The sequence below is a fragment of the Trichechus manatus genome, unplaced genomic scaffold, assembly GCF_000243295.1.
Source record: "Trichechus manatus latirostris isolate Lorelei unplaced genomic scaffold, TriManLat1.0 scaffold00062, whole genome shotgun sequence".
NCBI classification, from domain to species: Eukaryota; Metazoa; Chordata; class Mammalia; order Sirenia; family Trichechidae; genus Trichechus; species Trichechus manatus.
Genome location: NW_004443998.1, coordinates 1912542 through 1928723, shown reverse-complemented (window position 1 = coordinate 1928723; position 16182 = coordinate 1912542). Strand labels below are relative to the sequence as shown.

At 43.1% G+C, this 16182-nt stretch overlaps 2 protein-coding genes across 4 annotated transcripts in view; one reads left to right on the top strand and one right to left on the bottom strand.

Moving 5' to 3' along the window:
* GFM1 (G elongation factor mitochondrial 1) overlaps positions 1-16182 on the top strand; it is a 53926-nt gene that overhangs the window by 27590 nt on the left and 10154 nt on the right. For 2 of the 3 annotated variants that reach the window (XM_023733864.1, XM_023733863.1), the window contains 2 exons: positions 14252-14414; positions 15974-16118. In XM_023733864.1, coding sequence (XP_023589632.1) covers positions 14252-14414; positions 15974-16118 — 308 coding nt within the window. The remainder of the gene's footprint in view (positions 1-14251; positions 14415-15973; positions 16119-16182) is intronic. The other variant, XR_002824548.1, reaches the window with a different exon arrangement.
* LXN (latexin) lies at positions 96-7570 on the bottom strand. Its single transcript, XM_004379159.2, has 6 exons — positions 7398-7570; positions 5126-5188; positions 3904-4081; positions 3455-3591; positions 604-666; positions 96-338 (listed from the first exon to the last, which is right to left on the bottom strand). The coding sequence occupies exons 1-6, from the start codon at positions 7524-7526 to the stop codon at positions 240-242; spliced, it is 669 nt and encodes a 222-aa protein (XP_004379216.1). The 5' UTR covers positions 7527-7570; the 3' UTR covers positions 96-239.

Genomic DNA, 16182 nt, shown 5'->3' with positions numbered 1-16182 from the left:
CTGGGATGGAAGCTGTACTGTGGAGTATGTATAGGACTGTACTATTATTAAGGGGTCTTTACACAGCGATTGTTTTCATTATGGAATCTCTGTAGTTCAGTATTGTAATCGAGACACTGATATGGAGCGACACTTGTGGATTGAATTAGGTTAGCTCCTTAAACTGGATACAAACGAAGACTTGCGTAGACATCGTTAAGCAGCATGTGTGCGCGCCGTCCCGGCGTTAGGGTCTTGGTTTAGTCCAGTTGTGCCTCTTCCGGCAGACGGCTGTTATGTTTTACTTTGGTACCGTATTGTGGGTGCCAGAGAACTTGCATCTGCCAGGGAATGATCTCCTGCAAGTAGAGAGAACTAACGCCGTGATAAAATTCAGAAAACATTTACGAATATACAGCTGGGTTTGTATTTTGCTAGAGGCAGACAGTCCTCATAAAGAGAAGCACAAAACAGGTTAAACTGCTACAAGTGTAAATACTTTCGCCTAGTGCCTGTCTGAATTGACACGAACTGTGATTTAAAGTCGAGTTAATACAGCATCCTGTGGCTGTAAACTTGCCTCGCTTTCAGAGCAGCATCAAGTAAAGACAGATGATACTTTACCTGAGACGCGATGTCATGGAGTAGAACGGTGTAGTCGAACTCAATAAAGTCGTCATTTCTTTGCTGTGACAAAAATAGAAACCTGGTGTCTGAAACGTAACGTCAGTGGCAAAAATGACGTTCTAATTTTTTAAATCCGCTTTCATTAGTAGATGATTATAATACTTCCATTTAGGTAAAAACAAAAATCAAATGTCATCTTTTAATTTAGCCTGAGAGAGAAAACTGCTCTCCTATACTAAATAAGCATTCTCACAAATTAACCTTAAAAGCACCCTGTTTCACTTGCTGCTTTGAAGATTGTATTTTCCCCTTTGGTTTCTGTTTCTAAGTTGTTGGGGTGGCTGCCTAGGAACACTGCGGTGTAGTCTCCCATTTAAGAACTCCTGGTGTTCCCACTGTTCAGAACAGCAGCGCACGAGGGACAAACTACTGAAATAAGTGTTAAAGGAAACACATTTTATGATAGAAACTGTCTTCAGAAAACTGAAAATAGTAAGAGGTGGTAAATGTGGTTATCTGATAATGTAATTAAATTAAAGCCTTATCCGTATTGCTTATTGCTTTGGAAGTAAAAAGTATTTATACATCAGGTACACAGAAATACCGCACCTGCATAGTTTAAAACCAGGATTATCAGAGCTTTGCTGTGCTTACACAAGGCTTTTTAAGGTTTGTAATCAATATGTTGAAACAATCCTAGACTCCGAGGGGCAGTCCAAGCTCCTGGGGCTCTTCTGGTCAACAGTGATTATAAATGTAGCCCCAGAGTCAGATAAAGTACTGTTTTACAGTATACTTTTCTCTCCTTATAAGGAGAAATAATCTTTTCTTTGAATGTATCAACAAAGAATGTCCTTTAAGATGATATAAAAATCAGTAAGGTTTCTTACATGTTGGGTCTTAATACCAGGTAAAGATTTGTAATATATATGGCCTGAAGCAGTGATTTGTTTCCCACTGACAGAAGCCAGTGGAGACCAGTTAAATCCTTCTGTTGGGATGTCCATTAGTGCCTTGAAACTACAGTTTGGCCAAGGGTTACAGGACTTTCTTTCATAAAACTACTAGCACTGTCATGGGCGTACTTTGGTAAAAACATGGGTTGAAAATCTTGATTATGGTTTTATGGCCTCTGTTACCTAGACCAGTTACTCAGTTAGTTGAGGTATCAGTACCCCTATAGCCCCCACCTCCCCTCCGCAAAAAAAAAACAAACCCAGACCAGACAGAGTAGAACTGCCCCATAGAGTTTCCAAGGGGTGGCTGGTCGATTCAGACTGCTGACCTTTTGGTTAGCAGCCGAGCTCTTGAACGTGGTGTCACCAGGGCCCCAAAAACAGAAACTTAGAACCCCTTAAATAGTAACACCCCACTTTTCCCTCCCCTACAGGAATGTTACAGTGTTATATGCAAATGTATTAGGAAAAAGGCCCTGGCATTTCTCAGAAAGCTGTGGTAATATTTATGGTAGGTATCTGGCATCACTCCGAGCGCCGTTAAGCAGACATCCCGCCCTCCCGTGGCCTGTAGGGACCAACTCTGGTTGCCAAAGCCTGTGGAGAAGAGGCGCCCCGCTGCACTGGCAGTGTGTGGCCAGCAGGCTGAAACGTGTCAGCTGGGAGGTCCTTTTCTGTTAAGAAGCTGGCAGAGAGTGGTTTCCCTGCACTCCATTTTTCTTGATTTCCATTAGATACTAGTTGGAATGTTCGTTTTCCTTCTTTTCTACCTCTTAACAAAGCGAGAATCAAAGAGTTGATTCTTATCTCTTTAAAGGTATAAGAGAAGCAGTTCTGAGTAGTCATCCTATCAGACTGAAGAAAATACAAAGCTAGGAATGACTAAGATATAAGGTTGTAAATGATGATTAAATGAGTTACAAAAAGAAAACTGCATACAGCAAGCTAAGGAAAGAGTAGTAGAACTATTTTGGAGACATAGCAAGCTTCACAGAGATTGAGATGCTGCTATTTTTGTTCACACTGATAGCTGGGGGAAACGCCAGCCCCCCGTCCCTGAGTCACCGTGGGATCTCGTTTCATTGAGGAGTAAAGCAGAGTCACAGCAGTGAACACAAAACTCAGGTTGTAAAGGAAGTGATCTGCACTGAGCAGGGCACAGAAACCAAATGCCACATGATTTGTAACTCAAGACTTTACTCTGTTGAAACTACAAGAAAAGGCAAAAAGGAACAAAAACCCAAGAAATACAATCTAAATTAGTATCTAATAACCAGCTTCTTTTGTGACTGCCGTACAAAGTGGCCCTCGTTACCTTTGTAGAGCCGATCAGAGGCGGGCCAATCATTAGAAGCATGTAAGGGGACCTAGGAGTCTCCGTCCTATCTCAGCTCCTAACGAACTCTCCAAGCCTTTTTCCTCTAGCGAGGGCCTGAGCGAAGCATCCTAGTCAAATCTAACTTGCCGAGCATGAAAAGTTAAGAAGTAGTATTACTACTGTGCCATTAGACAGTGCAGTCTGCAGACTACTAATTAGTCAAAAGTGTTGCATGGACATCCTCGGCTTTGCCTTGCCACCGTTCTGCTGTGTGGTCATTGTGTGCCCAGGGAATGCCAGCCAGCCCGGCCAGGGATTAGGAAGGTAGGTTTGAGGCAAACGAGGCCTTTTGTTGCATCTCAGCCAAACCAGGTGACTTCTGGACCAGCTGCCATTGCCTTGGCGTCTTCCCACAGCCATTCACCTTCTCTGGGCCTGACAGTAGCTGACCTCTTCTTTAAAATGCCAGGTTCACGATTTCAGACACAAGGTGACTAATGGGGCACTATGTCGATTATAACACTCTCAGTAAATATTAACCCTGTTAGTAGTGTATCTTATAGAAATTACTTACCACTTGCTTGACAGTTTGAATTTTTACCATTTTATACCATGTATTTTCAGTAGAATTCTGCCATATTATATAACCACAGGCAACCCAGGCTAAATGTCGAACTGGCTTCATTTCTGGAGGTACATTTCCAAAACTATCTGGTAAGGGAAGCATACATATTGATGTTAAATAATTATTTTTTATATTCAGTATTAACCTTAAAAAAATCTAAATTCTAAGTATGTCCTAGTTTCCTTCAAGTATGTGCAGAAAAAAAACTTAATTAAGGCATGAATCTAGAAAGTCCCAAAGCCTCTTTTTTTTTTTGTTGTTGGATTGCTAATGAATATTTTTGCAAAAGGCAGTGTCTTTCCAACATCATATCTAACAATTCTGAGCTTAGATCGTTGAGATCTTAAAAGTTGGAGAAAAAAAAAAACCAAACCTTTTCTCACGTCGTGTGTATATACCTGGAATATTCTGCGCTACTAGTGGTTCCTTCGTGGCCTTGAGCCTTTGATAAAAGGCGTTATCTTCTTCATCCGGGTTCTTCCCAATTTCTCCTTCAAACGTAAAGTTGACTTCTGGTGCAGTATCTTGTCCCACTGGAGGGTAGAGTACTTCAGCCGTGCAGTTCACTGTAATTTGCTGTTTGAAACATTTTTACAAAGATCCTTAATCTAGATGATTGTTCTTTGAGATAGAAGATTCAAAGCACTGGCCCCTGATGTTGCTTCAGACCTGACTTTTTCCAGGTGTCTGATTGGAGCCAACCTAGTAAATTTCCAGAGATCATTTGAGTATCCTCAAAAACAAACTTAAAAAGTCTCACAACCTTGTAAATCCACCTTATAACTTTGACTATATCTCAGTATTAACGGGGTGTCCATTTGCGAGACCACGTTAGTCTGTTTACATCTCCCTGCTCCAGATGTTGGTTACTTTTTAAGCCTTTCCATTAGTCTTACTCCTGCTCCCAACAGTACAGAAATCTTCTCAACCCCGATACAGCAGTCCGCATCTCGATGTCAGAGTGTAAGACTGCAGCATGGAGTTACGCCTTGCGAAGGTGTCTGCCCTAACAGCCCCAGGGCCTTTTAACGAATCCCCTTAGGTTAGCCCTCTGTCTTCTGAATTATGCTCAACAAAGGGCAAGCTTTTTTTTTAATTTCAAGGTTATGGTACAAATTGCAGTTCCTTCCTCTTAAATTTGTCTCATTAATAATTTGACAGATGCATAATTTAAAAATGTTTCCAGCCCTACTACTGAACAGTGGTACCAGTCGGCCATCCTGTTGCTCACGAACATCTGAAAGCACATGCTTTTTTAAATACTCAATGAAAAGCAGAAGGAGAAATGCAGATACATGAAAGTGATCGTGATTGAAGAGTAAATTACTTCACTTGTTCATATGGGGCATAAGTTCAGACTGCCCCGTGAGTATGTCATCTTCTTAAAGGGAGTGTAATTGAACTGAAGTGTAGAGTCTGTTTTCTAAATAGCGCAATAGAAATAATTCATGGATCTTGGAAGACACAAAGGTAGTAAAAACTGACCCTTGTATGCCTTACCCATTTGGACAGTATTTTATTAGAGACAGGTATTTCACTAATCCTATGATTTGATCAGCTAAAATAATCTGGAATATTTACAATCAGATTTTATTTACTACTAAAGGATGTTTCACTTACTTTTTGGATAATTTCTTCCACAGAAAATTTAAGGCGATACTTATGTCCTCTTCCTGGAATATCCTAAAATTAAAATGTGGTGGAGAAAAGAAAATTTTATAGCAATAATTCAGTTCTTTGTGCTGTTACAGGAACCCATCTTCATCTGGTTGTGGGGCTGGCTGGTGTGGGTAAAAGATTGAAGCCTTAGACCTTGAAAAGGACATATCACCACATATGTAATATCTACTTTAGCAGGTCCTCTAGCCCTGGTGGCGCAGTGGTTAAGAGCTCCCCTGCTAACCAAAAGGTCAGCAGTTCGAATCCACCAGCCTGCTCTTTGGAAACCCTATGAGGCAGTTTTACTCTGTCCCGTAGGGTCACTGTGAGTCGGAATCGACTCGACGGCAGTGCGTTTGGTTTTCTCCCGGGTTTATTTTGGAGGAGAACCAAGGGGTAGCATAAGAGCATATGGCACAGTTTGGTCCTAAATGCTCTACACAAGAGATTTTGAGACAACTTTTAATTCTGATGATGATTGAGGACACACTCTGAAGGGATTTCTTCCACGAAGCCCAGGGTACCTTCCAGCCGTGTTCAGGGAAGCTAAGCTCCACTGTGAAACACAGTAGCTGCCCAGTGGGGAGGCTTAATGAAGAGTCAGTATTGGTTTTACTGGTTTATTAGGTGACCTGCAGAATGATACTTTAGGCTTTATAATTTTAAGGCAGTTTATACCTAATTATGTTGTGTTATCTGGTATGGTTTCAGGTAACACTTATGCCCTGTCAGCTCTAACCCTGGTGACGCAGTGGTTAAGAGCTCAGCTGCTAACCAAAAGAACGGCAGTTCGAATCCAGCAGCTGCTCCTTGGAAACCCTACGAGGCAGTTCTGCTCTGTTCTGTGGGGTCGCGATGAGTCCGAATGACTCAGCAGCAACGAGTGTGTCTAGCACAGTTTCAAATAATACCTGTTCCCTGTCTGCTCTTACAGCCTGTTCACGGTTAACCCTTTGGCGCTCACAGGTATCTCTAGGGTTTTTCAGCCTCTGGGGTTTATTGGGAAGCTGCTGTACCCCTGAGACTGCGTGCTGCCACAAGGCAGAGGCCTTTGTGACTGTTTGAAACTAAAGAAACAGGTGTGTGCCACAGGTTGCTGTTCTTACGGGGGTTGTATGGGGTGGCTGAGTTTTTGGTAGGAAAGACAGAAATTCTGAAAATTTCTGTTACACATACGTACCAATAGACTCCAGTGGGGACTCTGAGGTATAATTAGTGGTACTTCATATGTACCACTAAACGCTTAGGGTAGGCTTGTGAAAGGGGACAAGAAAAAAATCCATACTGCCTGCCAAAAATTCAGACACCCTCAGGGATTGAGCTTGCTTCACTAATGAAAACACACCATCGACCAGAAATTCAAAGCAGAAAATAACTGGTGCACAAAAGGGTTAAAATGATGTAAGATAAGGAACAATCTCATATCCTTTCGAAGGCAGTATAATGGGGACAAAGCTGTTTACTGCTCACTGAGGCTTTAGGCGTTTAACCCTTCAGCCAGAGGACGCCTGGCACTTCAGGCAGTCCGTGCTGATCGGGTTTGGGTGATTAAGACAAAGCTTCAGCTCGCAGTGGTTCATTCTGCCCTTGGTTGTCAGTTTCTCTTGCTTCCTTTCCCCTTTTATTGTGGTCAAAGGAACTAATACGGATTGGTCTTAGATTCTAGGCAGTAGGGATGGGAGCCTTTCGTGGTGCCAGTTGGAGCAGTAGATGAGAAATGTAGCAACAGTTTTAAGATTCTTTTGAATGGTTCTTACGGATTTCACTTGGGGAAAGGGGAAAATGCTTCCCTTCTTCTATTTTCCCATTTCCTTGTAATACAAAAAAAAAAAAAAACAAACCAAACCGGTTGCCGTTGAGTCGATTCCGACTCATAGCGACCCTATAGGACAGAGTAGAACTGCCCCATAGGGTTTCCAAGGCTGTAATCTTTTTAAGGGAGCAGATCGCCAGGTCTTTCTGCCGCGGAGCTGGTGGGTGGGTTCAAACCACCGACCAGCCGAGTGCTTGCCCATCAAAAGTGCTGGTGTCTGTAGCTTACCTGAAAACAGACAGCCCCGGGCTGTCACCTGAGGTCGGAATGTGGAAATCTAAGCTTCTCTAGAGCAGAAGTCAGCCGCCTATCTCAAGACAGAGGCCGGCGGGGTGGGAGCGAGGGGAGACGGGGCGAGCGGAGACCGCCGGCGAGCAGAGGGCGTGGCCCACCCGGAGCCCGCGCCCGGGGCGCACTCACCTCCATGCTGGCTTGCTCGACCGTCTGCAGCAGGAACACCTTGTGGGGAGTCCCTTGCTGGTAGTTGATGCAGTTCTCCGCCACCGAGGCCGCCCTGGAGGCTGGGAAGTGGGTAGGTGGGATCTCCATGCTCGGATAGCGGGGCAGCGTGCGCCGGGGCAGATAAGGCGAGCCGGGCTACTGGGCGGCTGGCCGGGCGCGGACGGCTCGCGCGTTCCCGCTGCTCCTCCGGGCTCCGGAAGCTGCTGCGTGGCCGGGCTCGGCTCGTGGCTCGGCCTCGGCTCCCGCCCTGCGGCTGCGTGCCCAGCCCACCCGCCTGCCGGCTCAGCACTCGGCGCTTCAGGCGGGGACCTTCTTTTATTAACCGCGGAAGCACAGTGGGGAGGGCTTCCGCGCCCTCGGCTTTGTGGGCGGCTCCTCCCCATGGAAGGGAGGCTACTTGCTTTTGTTGCACACTGGAGCGCCACGCCCTTGTCCACGCCCGCAGTGGCCAGCAGGGTGCAAAGGTGCTGTAGGTGGTGATTCTATTTCCTCGCCCGCCTTTCCCTGGTGAGAGAGCCCAGGAACGGACTTGCTCACCCAGTTTTCTGTGGGGCTGGGCCAGGCGCGCCCAAGTCAGAGTATGAGAGACTGCAATGTATAATATTAATTTGGGAGATTATGTAACTTAGATCACTAGAAATAAGAAAAGTACCTGCCCTTTTCCTGATTTTAGAAATAAAGGTTTTTTTTAAAAAAAAATTTCTTTATTGTTGTACTTTAAGTGAAAGTTCACAATTCAAGTTAGTCTCTCCTACAAAAATTTATACATACATTGCTATGTGACCCTAATTGCTCTCCCGATACTGTGACAGCACACTCCTCCTTTCCACCCGTGATTTCCTGTGTCCATTCAACCAGCTCCTGACCCTCTCTGCCTTCTCATCTCACCTCCAGACAGGAGCTGCCCATTTAGTCTCATGTATCTACTTGAGCTAAGAAGTACACTCTTCATGAATATCATTTTATGTACCATAGTCCAGTCTAATCTTTGTCTGAAGAGTTGGCCTCAGGAATGGTTTAGTTCTTGGTTGACAGAGAGTGCAGGGACCATGTTTTCTGGGGTTTCTCCAGTCTCAGACCATTAAGTCTGGTCTTTTTACTAGAATTTGAATTCTGTACCCCACTTTTCTCCTGCTCCATCAGGGACTCTTTGTTGTGTTCCTTGTCAGGGTGGTCATTGGTGGTAGCCGGGCACCATCTAGTTCTTCCGGTTTCAAGCTGATGGAGTCTCTTGGGCTAATACTTTCCTTGTGTCTTTGGTATTCTTCATTCTCCTTTACTCTAGGTGGGTTAGGACCAATTGATGCATCTTAGATGGCCGCTTGCTAGGTTTTAAGACCCCAGACACCACTCACCAAAGTAGGATGCAGAACATTTTCTTAAAAAACCTTGTTATGCCAGTTGACCTAGATGTCCCCTGAAGGCATGGACCCCAGACCTCCCCTGCTACTCTGTCCCTCAAAGTGTTTGATTGTATTCAGGAAAATTCTTAGCTTTGGTTTAGTCCAGTTGTGCTGATTTCCCCTGTAGTGTGTGCTGTCCTTCCCTTCCCTTAATTCTTATCTACTGTCTAGTTGGTGAATAATCTCTCCCTCCCTCCCCACCCTCGTAACCATCAAAGAATGTTTTCTTCTGTGTTTAAACCTTTTCTTGAGTTCTTATAATAGTGGTCTTATGCAATATTTGTCCTTTTGTGACTGACTGAATTCACTCAGCATAATGCCTTCCAGATTCCTCCATGTTATGTTTCACAGATTCATTGTTGTTGTTTATCGTTGCATAGTATTCCACTGTGTGAATATACATAGTTTGTTTATCCATTCATCTGTTGATGGACACCTAGGTTGTTTCCATCTTTTTGCTATTGTGAACAGTGCTGCAGTGAATATGGGTGTGCATGTATCTGTTTGCGTGACGGCTTTTATTTCTGTAGGATATATTCCAAGGAGCGAGATTGCTGGATCATCTGGTACTTCTATTTCTAGCTTTTTAAGGATGCACCAAATCGATTTCCAAAGTGGTTGTACCATTTTACATTCCCACCAACAGTGTATAAGTGTTCCAGTCTCTTCACAACTCTCAAAAATAAGAGGTTTTGATACAACATCGTACTTCCGCCTTGAATCACTGAAAATTTTACTTTAAGGATTAAAACATACTTAAAAAGTGAACGTACAGAAAGCATTGCATTAAAATAGCTTCTAACAAAAGCAGGGTTTTTAAAAGCTGCTTAAAAGTAAGGGCAGACTTTAAATGTATTTGTGTTGTCTTCCTCATATGCCATTTTAAATTTACTTATAAATAAGGTCTTTCACTGGAATAAGTACATTTAAAAAACAGTGAACAGCAAGACACAGTCCATCCTTTCTAGTGACGTTACCTAACACCTGAAATAGAGGTTTAATTGATTTCTGAACGAAAGGGTTAGTTTCTCCTTTTCTGTTAAGGTTTTTTCTAAGAAATCGAAGGTTGTTTTTGCCTGTCTTTCTTTGCGGAGGGGTGGGGCGGGCGGGGTGTGAGTCATTCGTCAGCTGACGTCTTAGGCTGTCGCTGTGTGTGAATGAATTATTTGAATTAGGTGCTTCTTTGATAGTGTCCCGAAGGAGTGGCTGAGGGAGTACCTGGTGAAAGAGCTTTTTGCTAATAATGACATTTTAAGTTTCACAAATTGCTCGTTAGCACACCCTGTGTTATTGTCCTGTAGAGTAGTGAGAAGTACAACATCTAAGCTTCCTAGAGACGGTCACCATTTTGAAGCTTTATGAACATAACCACTATCCCTGTAGGTGAAGATTAATAACATAGTTTGTGATGTATCAGGAATTTACTATAAGTACACATACCAATTTAGTTCTCTTATATATATAATTATTACATATTATTATATTATCGTTATACTATAATTATATATTATTATAATTATAATATTATAATTATTACATATTACAGACTGTCTATATGTTGAACAAGTAAACCGTATTAAGAGAATCTCATCCTATATTTGGGTCCTTAAGCTCTTAGCTGCTTGCTGAAGCTTCAAGAATCGTTGGTCATCAGTCCACTATTCTCAAACTGCGATAATGTATGGATGAGCTTGAAAGTAACAAAATTATTATGTCTCTAGGGATGAGTTAAATTATTTTTATTATAATTTTGTGTAGCTGTGTGAACATAGAGTCTCTGGGTAGCACAGACGGCTAAGCGCTCAGCTACTAACCAGAAGGTTAGTGGTTCAAACCCACCCAGAGATGCCTGGGAAGACAGGCCTGGTGATCCCGCCTCCAAAAGGTCCCAGCTTTGGAAACCCTATGGAGCGCAGTTCTACTCTGCACTCATAGGGTTGCCGTGAGTCAGAATCGACTCTACAGCAACTGGTTTGGTTTTTGTTTTTTTATGTGAACATAACACTAAGTAAAAACACCTATGGCTTGCGACTTTGGTATGACTGTGACGTGACAACAAATCTACGAATTGGAGGTAAACAGTAAACCAACACAACTATAGTTAACATTAATTTTAACGTGACAGAAGATGTTTTGCCAAAACGAAATTGCCTCTCACAACATGCAGTGGTCTGACCACATGGGTGTGGGTGTCTTGTACCTTCATTATGCCTTTTTGCTTTCGTTATGTTGTATTACATTGGGCAAATCTGGTGCATAAAGACTGAAGCAAAGATGTCTCCTTGAAAACTAAGGTGCGCCTGACCCAAGCCATGGTATTTCATTTGTCTCATACGCATGCGAAAGCTGGACAGTGAATAGGGAGGACAGAAGAAGAATTGATGCCTTTGAATTATGGTGTTGGCAAAGAATATTGAATATACCACCGACTCCCAGAAGAAGGAACAAATCTGTCTTGGAAGAAGTATAGCCAGAATGCTCCTTAGAAGCGAGGCTGGCAAGACTTTGTCTCACGGACTTTGGACGTGTTATCAGGAGGGACCAGTCCCTGGAGAAGGACATCATGGTTGGTGAAGTAGAGGGTCAGCGAGAAAGAGGAAGACCCTCAACGAGATGCATTGACACAGTGGCTGCAACAACGGGCTCAAACTAACAATGACTGTGAGGATGGCGCAGGACCGGGCAGTGTTTCCTTCTGTTGTACGTAGGGTCGCTGTGAGTCAGAACCGACTTCACGGCATCTGACAACAATAACAACAGCGTGACTCTGTAGCCCCCTGCCGAGTGGTGCCTTAGTTCTCCCACCTCTGTACTCAGTCATCCTCGTGCAGCGCCTTCTAGTGGCTGGTGGAGTGGGTGCATCATTTGCCGATTATATTCTTTTCTTACTAGGCTTCTAGGAAAATGCTCAGTTAAGGACGCTGGTTTTGGTACAAATCCAAGCTCTGCCACTTAATAGCTGTGTCAGATTGGGCAAGTTACTCAGCCTCTCTGGCCCTCGGGTTTCTCTTCTGCAAAATGGTGATGAAAATAGCGCCTCCTTCATGGGTTTGCAGTGACGAACAAGTAAGACAATCCGTATAAAGTGCTTAGTACGAACCTGGCACACAAATGTCCTGTTGTTTGACACCCATTGCTTGTAAGTTCAGAAATGGCCCCTGAAGCTGTGTGGAGTCACTTGTGGGTGAGTTGTTCTCCAGAGCACTGCTGTCCAGCAGAAGAGCCTTGTGGACGGTGGAAATGTCTGTACCTCTGCTGGCTAAGGTAGTAGACACTCTCCACACGCAGCCAGTGAGCACTGGATATGTGGCTGGCGTGACTGAGGAAATGCATTTTTAGTTTTAATTAATTTCGATTTAAATAGCTGTGGTTAGTGATTGCCCTGTGGATAACACAGATCTAGAATATGTCTGCATACATATTATTGTCTAATTTAAGACAAAAATTTTAAAATGTCTTACAGAGAACTTGTACGCCCCTGAGAATGTCAGTGTACGCCCCTGAGAATGTCAGTGGACCACAGTTTGGGAATCGCATCGGTAATCCTGTGGTGATTTAGCAGGGGTTTCCCTTCTACGTCCCTTGTAGTCTAGATACCTGCTGTTTTTTTCTTTTCTCCCAGGAAGATTAGCCTTTCAGCATTTTGTTTTCCTGGCCCATCGTGAAGCTCTTGGCCGCTGGGATATTATTTAAAGGCATTTAACCGGGCACATTCCCGCTTAGCCTCTCTGTGAAATCTCCTCTTTCAAGATGGCATCTCCTACTGATACTGATACTTACTTCTTCCAAGCACTCAGATCTGTGTGCAAGAACACGCTCATTGATGTCCGTTAACTTGCAGTTGTCTGCAGATAACGTTGAAAGCAGCTGGCCTCTTTCATCTTATTATGTTGAGGAAGGTTTCAATTTAAAGGAAGAAATGCATACAGTAGGTACTGTGTAATGTCTCATTGAAATGGCAGCCTGTGTTTAGATAGGCATAATATGTATGTAAAATGCTTATTATTTCCTATTTATGTTGCCATTAGTGGCTTGAAGTAAACATTGACCTGTGTTTATATGTACGTATATATATGTATATGTGTGTATATATATGGAAAATCTGCTACAGAAGATCTCTTTAAAGTGTTAAAAAGCAAAGATGTTACTTGAAGGACTAACATGTGCCTGACCAAAGCCATGGTGTTTTCGATCATATGCACGTGAAGGCTGAACAGTGAGTAAGGAAGACCGAAGAAGAATTGATGCCTTTGAATTGTGATGTTGTTGAAGAATATGGGCTTCCAGAAGAACGAACAAGTCTGTCTTGGAAGAAGTACATCCAGAATGTTCCTTAGAAGCGAGGATGGTGAGACTTTGTCTCACGTACTTTGGACATGTTATGAGGAAGGACCAGTGTCAGAAGAAGGACATCATGTTTCGTAAAGTAGAGGGTCAGAGGAAAAGAGGAAGACCCTCAATGAGGTGGATTGACACAGTGGCTGCAACAGTGGGCTCAAGCATAACAATGATCGTGAGGATGGTGCAGGACCGGGCAGTGTTTTGTTCTGTTGTACATCGGGTTGCTATGAGTCAGAACCAACTCAGTGGCACCTAACAACGACATATATGTTTATATGAATGGCTGGAGCCATGGTGGCACAGTGGTAAGCACTCGGCTGCTAACCAAAAGGTCAGCCGTTTGAACCCTCCAGCTGCTCTGTGGGACAAAGATGTGACAGTCTGCTTCCATGAAGATTACAGCCATGGAAATCATATGGGTCAGTTCTACTCTGTCTTGTAGGGCTGCTGTGAGTCAGAACTGACGGCGGTGGGTTTCTGTGCATGGCTTATTCATGTTAGTCCCTGCCATTTTGCCATTAATCACTTCCAGGTGTTAATTTTCCCGCCCGAAACTCTTCTTGTTTTGAGCCTGTTTATAGTGCCCAAGCAGTAAAATCAAAGAGGAATTAGCTCAGTGAGTAAACTGTGGCGTCAGAGCTCCTATTTTCCATTCAGTGTCCCTGGTTACAGCAATTGAGGGAGAGAACGCTGTGTGCCAGGGAGCCTGCCAGAGGCTGCGGGTAAGCTCTTTGGAATGCAGATCACTAGAACAAGAACCTTAGACGAGCCTTTTTATCTTAATTACTTGACTCTTGCTTTTTACTTGTGAAATTCAGAATGGGCAGAACTAAAGAAAGCTGTTGATTGTTTGGGAGGTGTTCCCTGCCCTCACCCCGAATAAGAACAGAAAAGAGAAGATTCTTTTTAAAATAAATTCCACAGTAAAACTCTCTAGCAGTGGCCCCATAGTCAAAGGAAAAAATGAACACGGTTAAATGTGGTTTGTCATTTAAATTAGTAGGAGTGACTTAGTTTGGTAATTAACGTAATGCTCTGTTGGTTTTTTCCTTCCTGAATCGCTTTCAGGTTTGAGTTTACGCACAAAAAACAATCAGGGGGTGCGGGCCAGTTTGGGAAGGTGACGGGTGTGCTGGAGCCCCTGGACCCGGAGAACTACACCAAGTTGGAGTTTTTAGACGAAACCTTCGGGTCAAACATTCCAAAGCAGTTTGTGCCTGCTGTAGAAAAGGTAAAAAAAGAAGCCTCCTCCCATTTTTATTTCTTAAAAGCAGTATCCCATTCATACTTCTTCTTTCTGCCACATTGTCTGCCACACTTTGTTTTACCTACAGTCGTGCTGCTTTATCTGGTTGTTACCATCTGATTTCGAATCTTCAATTCATTTATTCAAGAGCTATGAATATATGCAGTGACAATAACAGGAGATTTTCATCCTGTTTCTTAATCATAGTTGTCACATTTCTCTTGATAAATTGCAACTGCTTCATCAGTTGTGATCAGCAGTTAAAATTTGCAGTAGTCCCTGTGGATTTATAAGTGTTGTGGGTACCGTTCTAGTGAATGACCTAGCACCTGGCCTCTGCTGCTGTCCTCTCTGCTGCCGCTCAGTGTGGTCTTTGGTACATCAGTGTTCAGAATCAGTTCCTTCATTTGTAAACTGGTAATAAAATAAACCTGCACGCCTCACAAAACTGCGGATCAGATAAGATTGTGCGAAGTTCCTTAGGAACTGTGAAGCGCTTGCATGTGTGAGGGGTTACTGGTTTGTTGGGTAGTCAGTTACTTTAAGGCAAGTGTTTATTCTTACAGACTGAGAATTTTTTTTTAACCTTTTAACTTAGAAATCCTTGTTCACAGGTTATAATTTTGGTTTCAGTGGCAGTAACGTTTTTTATCATCATATTTCATTATGTTCTGTTTCAAGGCAATATTTTGTCATTCACACACTTTTAAATCTCTTCATAATGTAGGTAAAGGGGGGCTTGGCTATTTTTCAGCGAACATCGCCTGTGGTTTTGAAATGTCAGGAACACATTTCACTGTGTGTGGAGCCTGTGGTTGTCTTGCCAAGAAAAGCTGACCTTTTTTTTTTTTTGCGGGAGTTCTACAGATACTTAAGTAACTGAGTGAACAAAAATTGCACACTTACTGAATCGTACTCTTTAAATATGTGCAGTATATTGTCCATAATTATAACTCAGTGAAGCTGATTTTTTTTAAAAGAAGAATTGCATTTGGAAGAATGAAATGATCTTAATTGTAGTTCTTTCTGACATTGAGTAACAAACACTGAAGCTGTAATGTGATCTGGAAATGAGGCAGAGCAGTTACAGATGCATGGTAGAGTTCAAAACACACGTGTTGCATAAATGCTGGTTTTGATGGAAGTTTTCTTTAAACCTCCATCAAAAAAACAAAAAAAAAACCTAGGGGAGTTTCTTAGTTTTGCCTTTCCTCTGTTTGCTCATTGTAAAATTAAGATCCTAATGGGTTTTGAGAGTGCAGTAATTCCTGAAGATGAGGTTATGAGAAAGTGATTGTTAGCGCTCTGAGCAACACTTGGAAAGTAGTGCACACCTTTCCGTAACAGGCTTTTCCAGGGACCGCTCGTCTGATACCATAATAATAAAGCTGAAATAGTAAAGTTGCTCTACTTTTTAGAAATTCTTTTTTGAGAACTGAAATATACATAGAAACGAGAAACTTCTGAGCACTACTGTGTGTTGGTTCTTGATAATGCACCTGCAGGTGAAGCCCACTCACTCCAGAAGCTGTTTTCTGTAACAGGGGTTTTTGGATGCCTGTGAGACGGGCCCTCTTTCTGGTCACAAACTCTCTGGTCTCCGGTTTGTCCTGCAAGATGGCGCACACCACATGGTTGATTCCAATGAGATCTCTTTCATCCGAGCAGGAGAAGGTGCTCTGAAACAAGGTATGCTGTGTCCTGGTCCCCACGGCCTTAGCATGTCTGTTCCTGCCAGTGGACGTCAGAACCA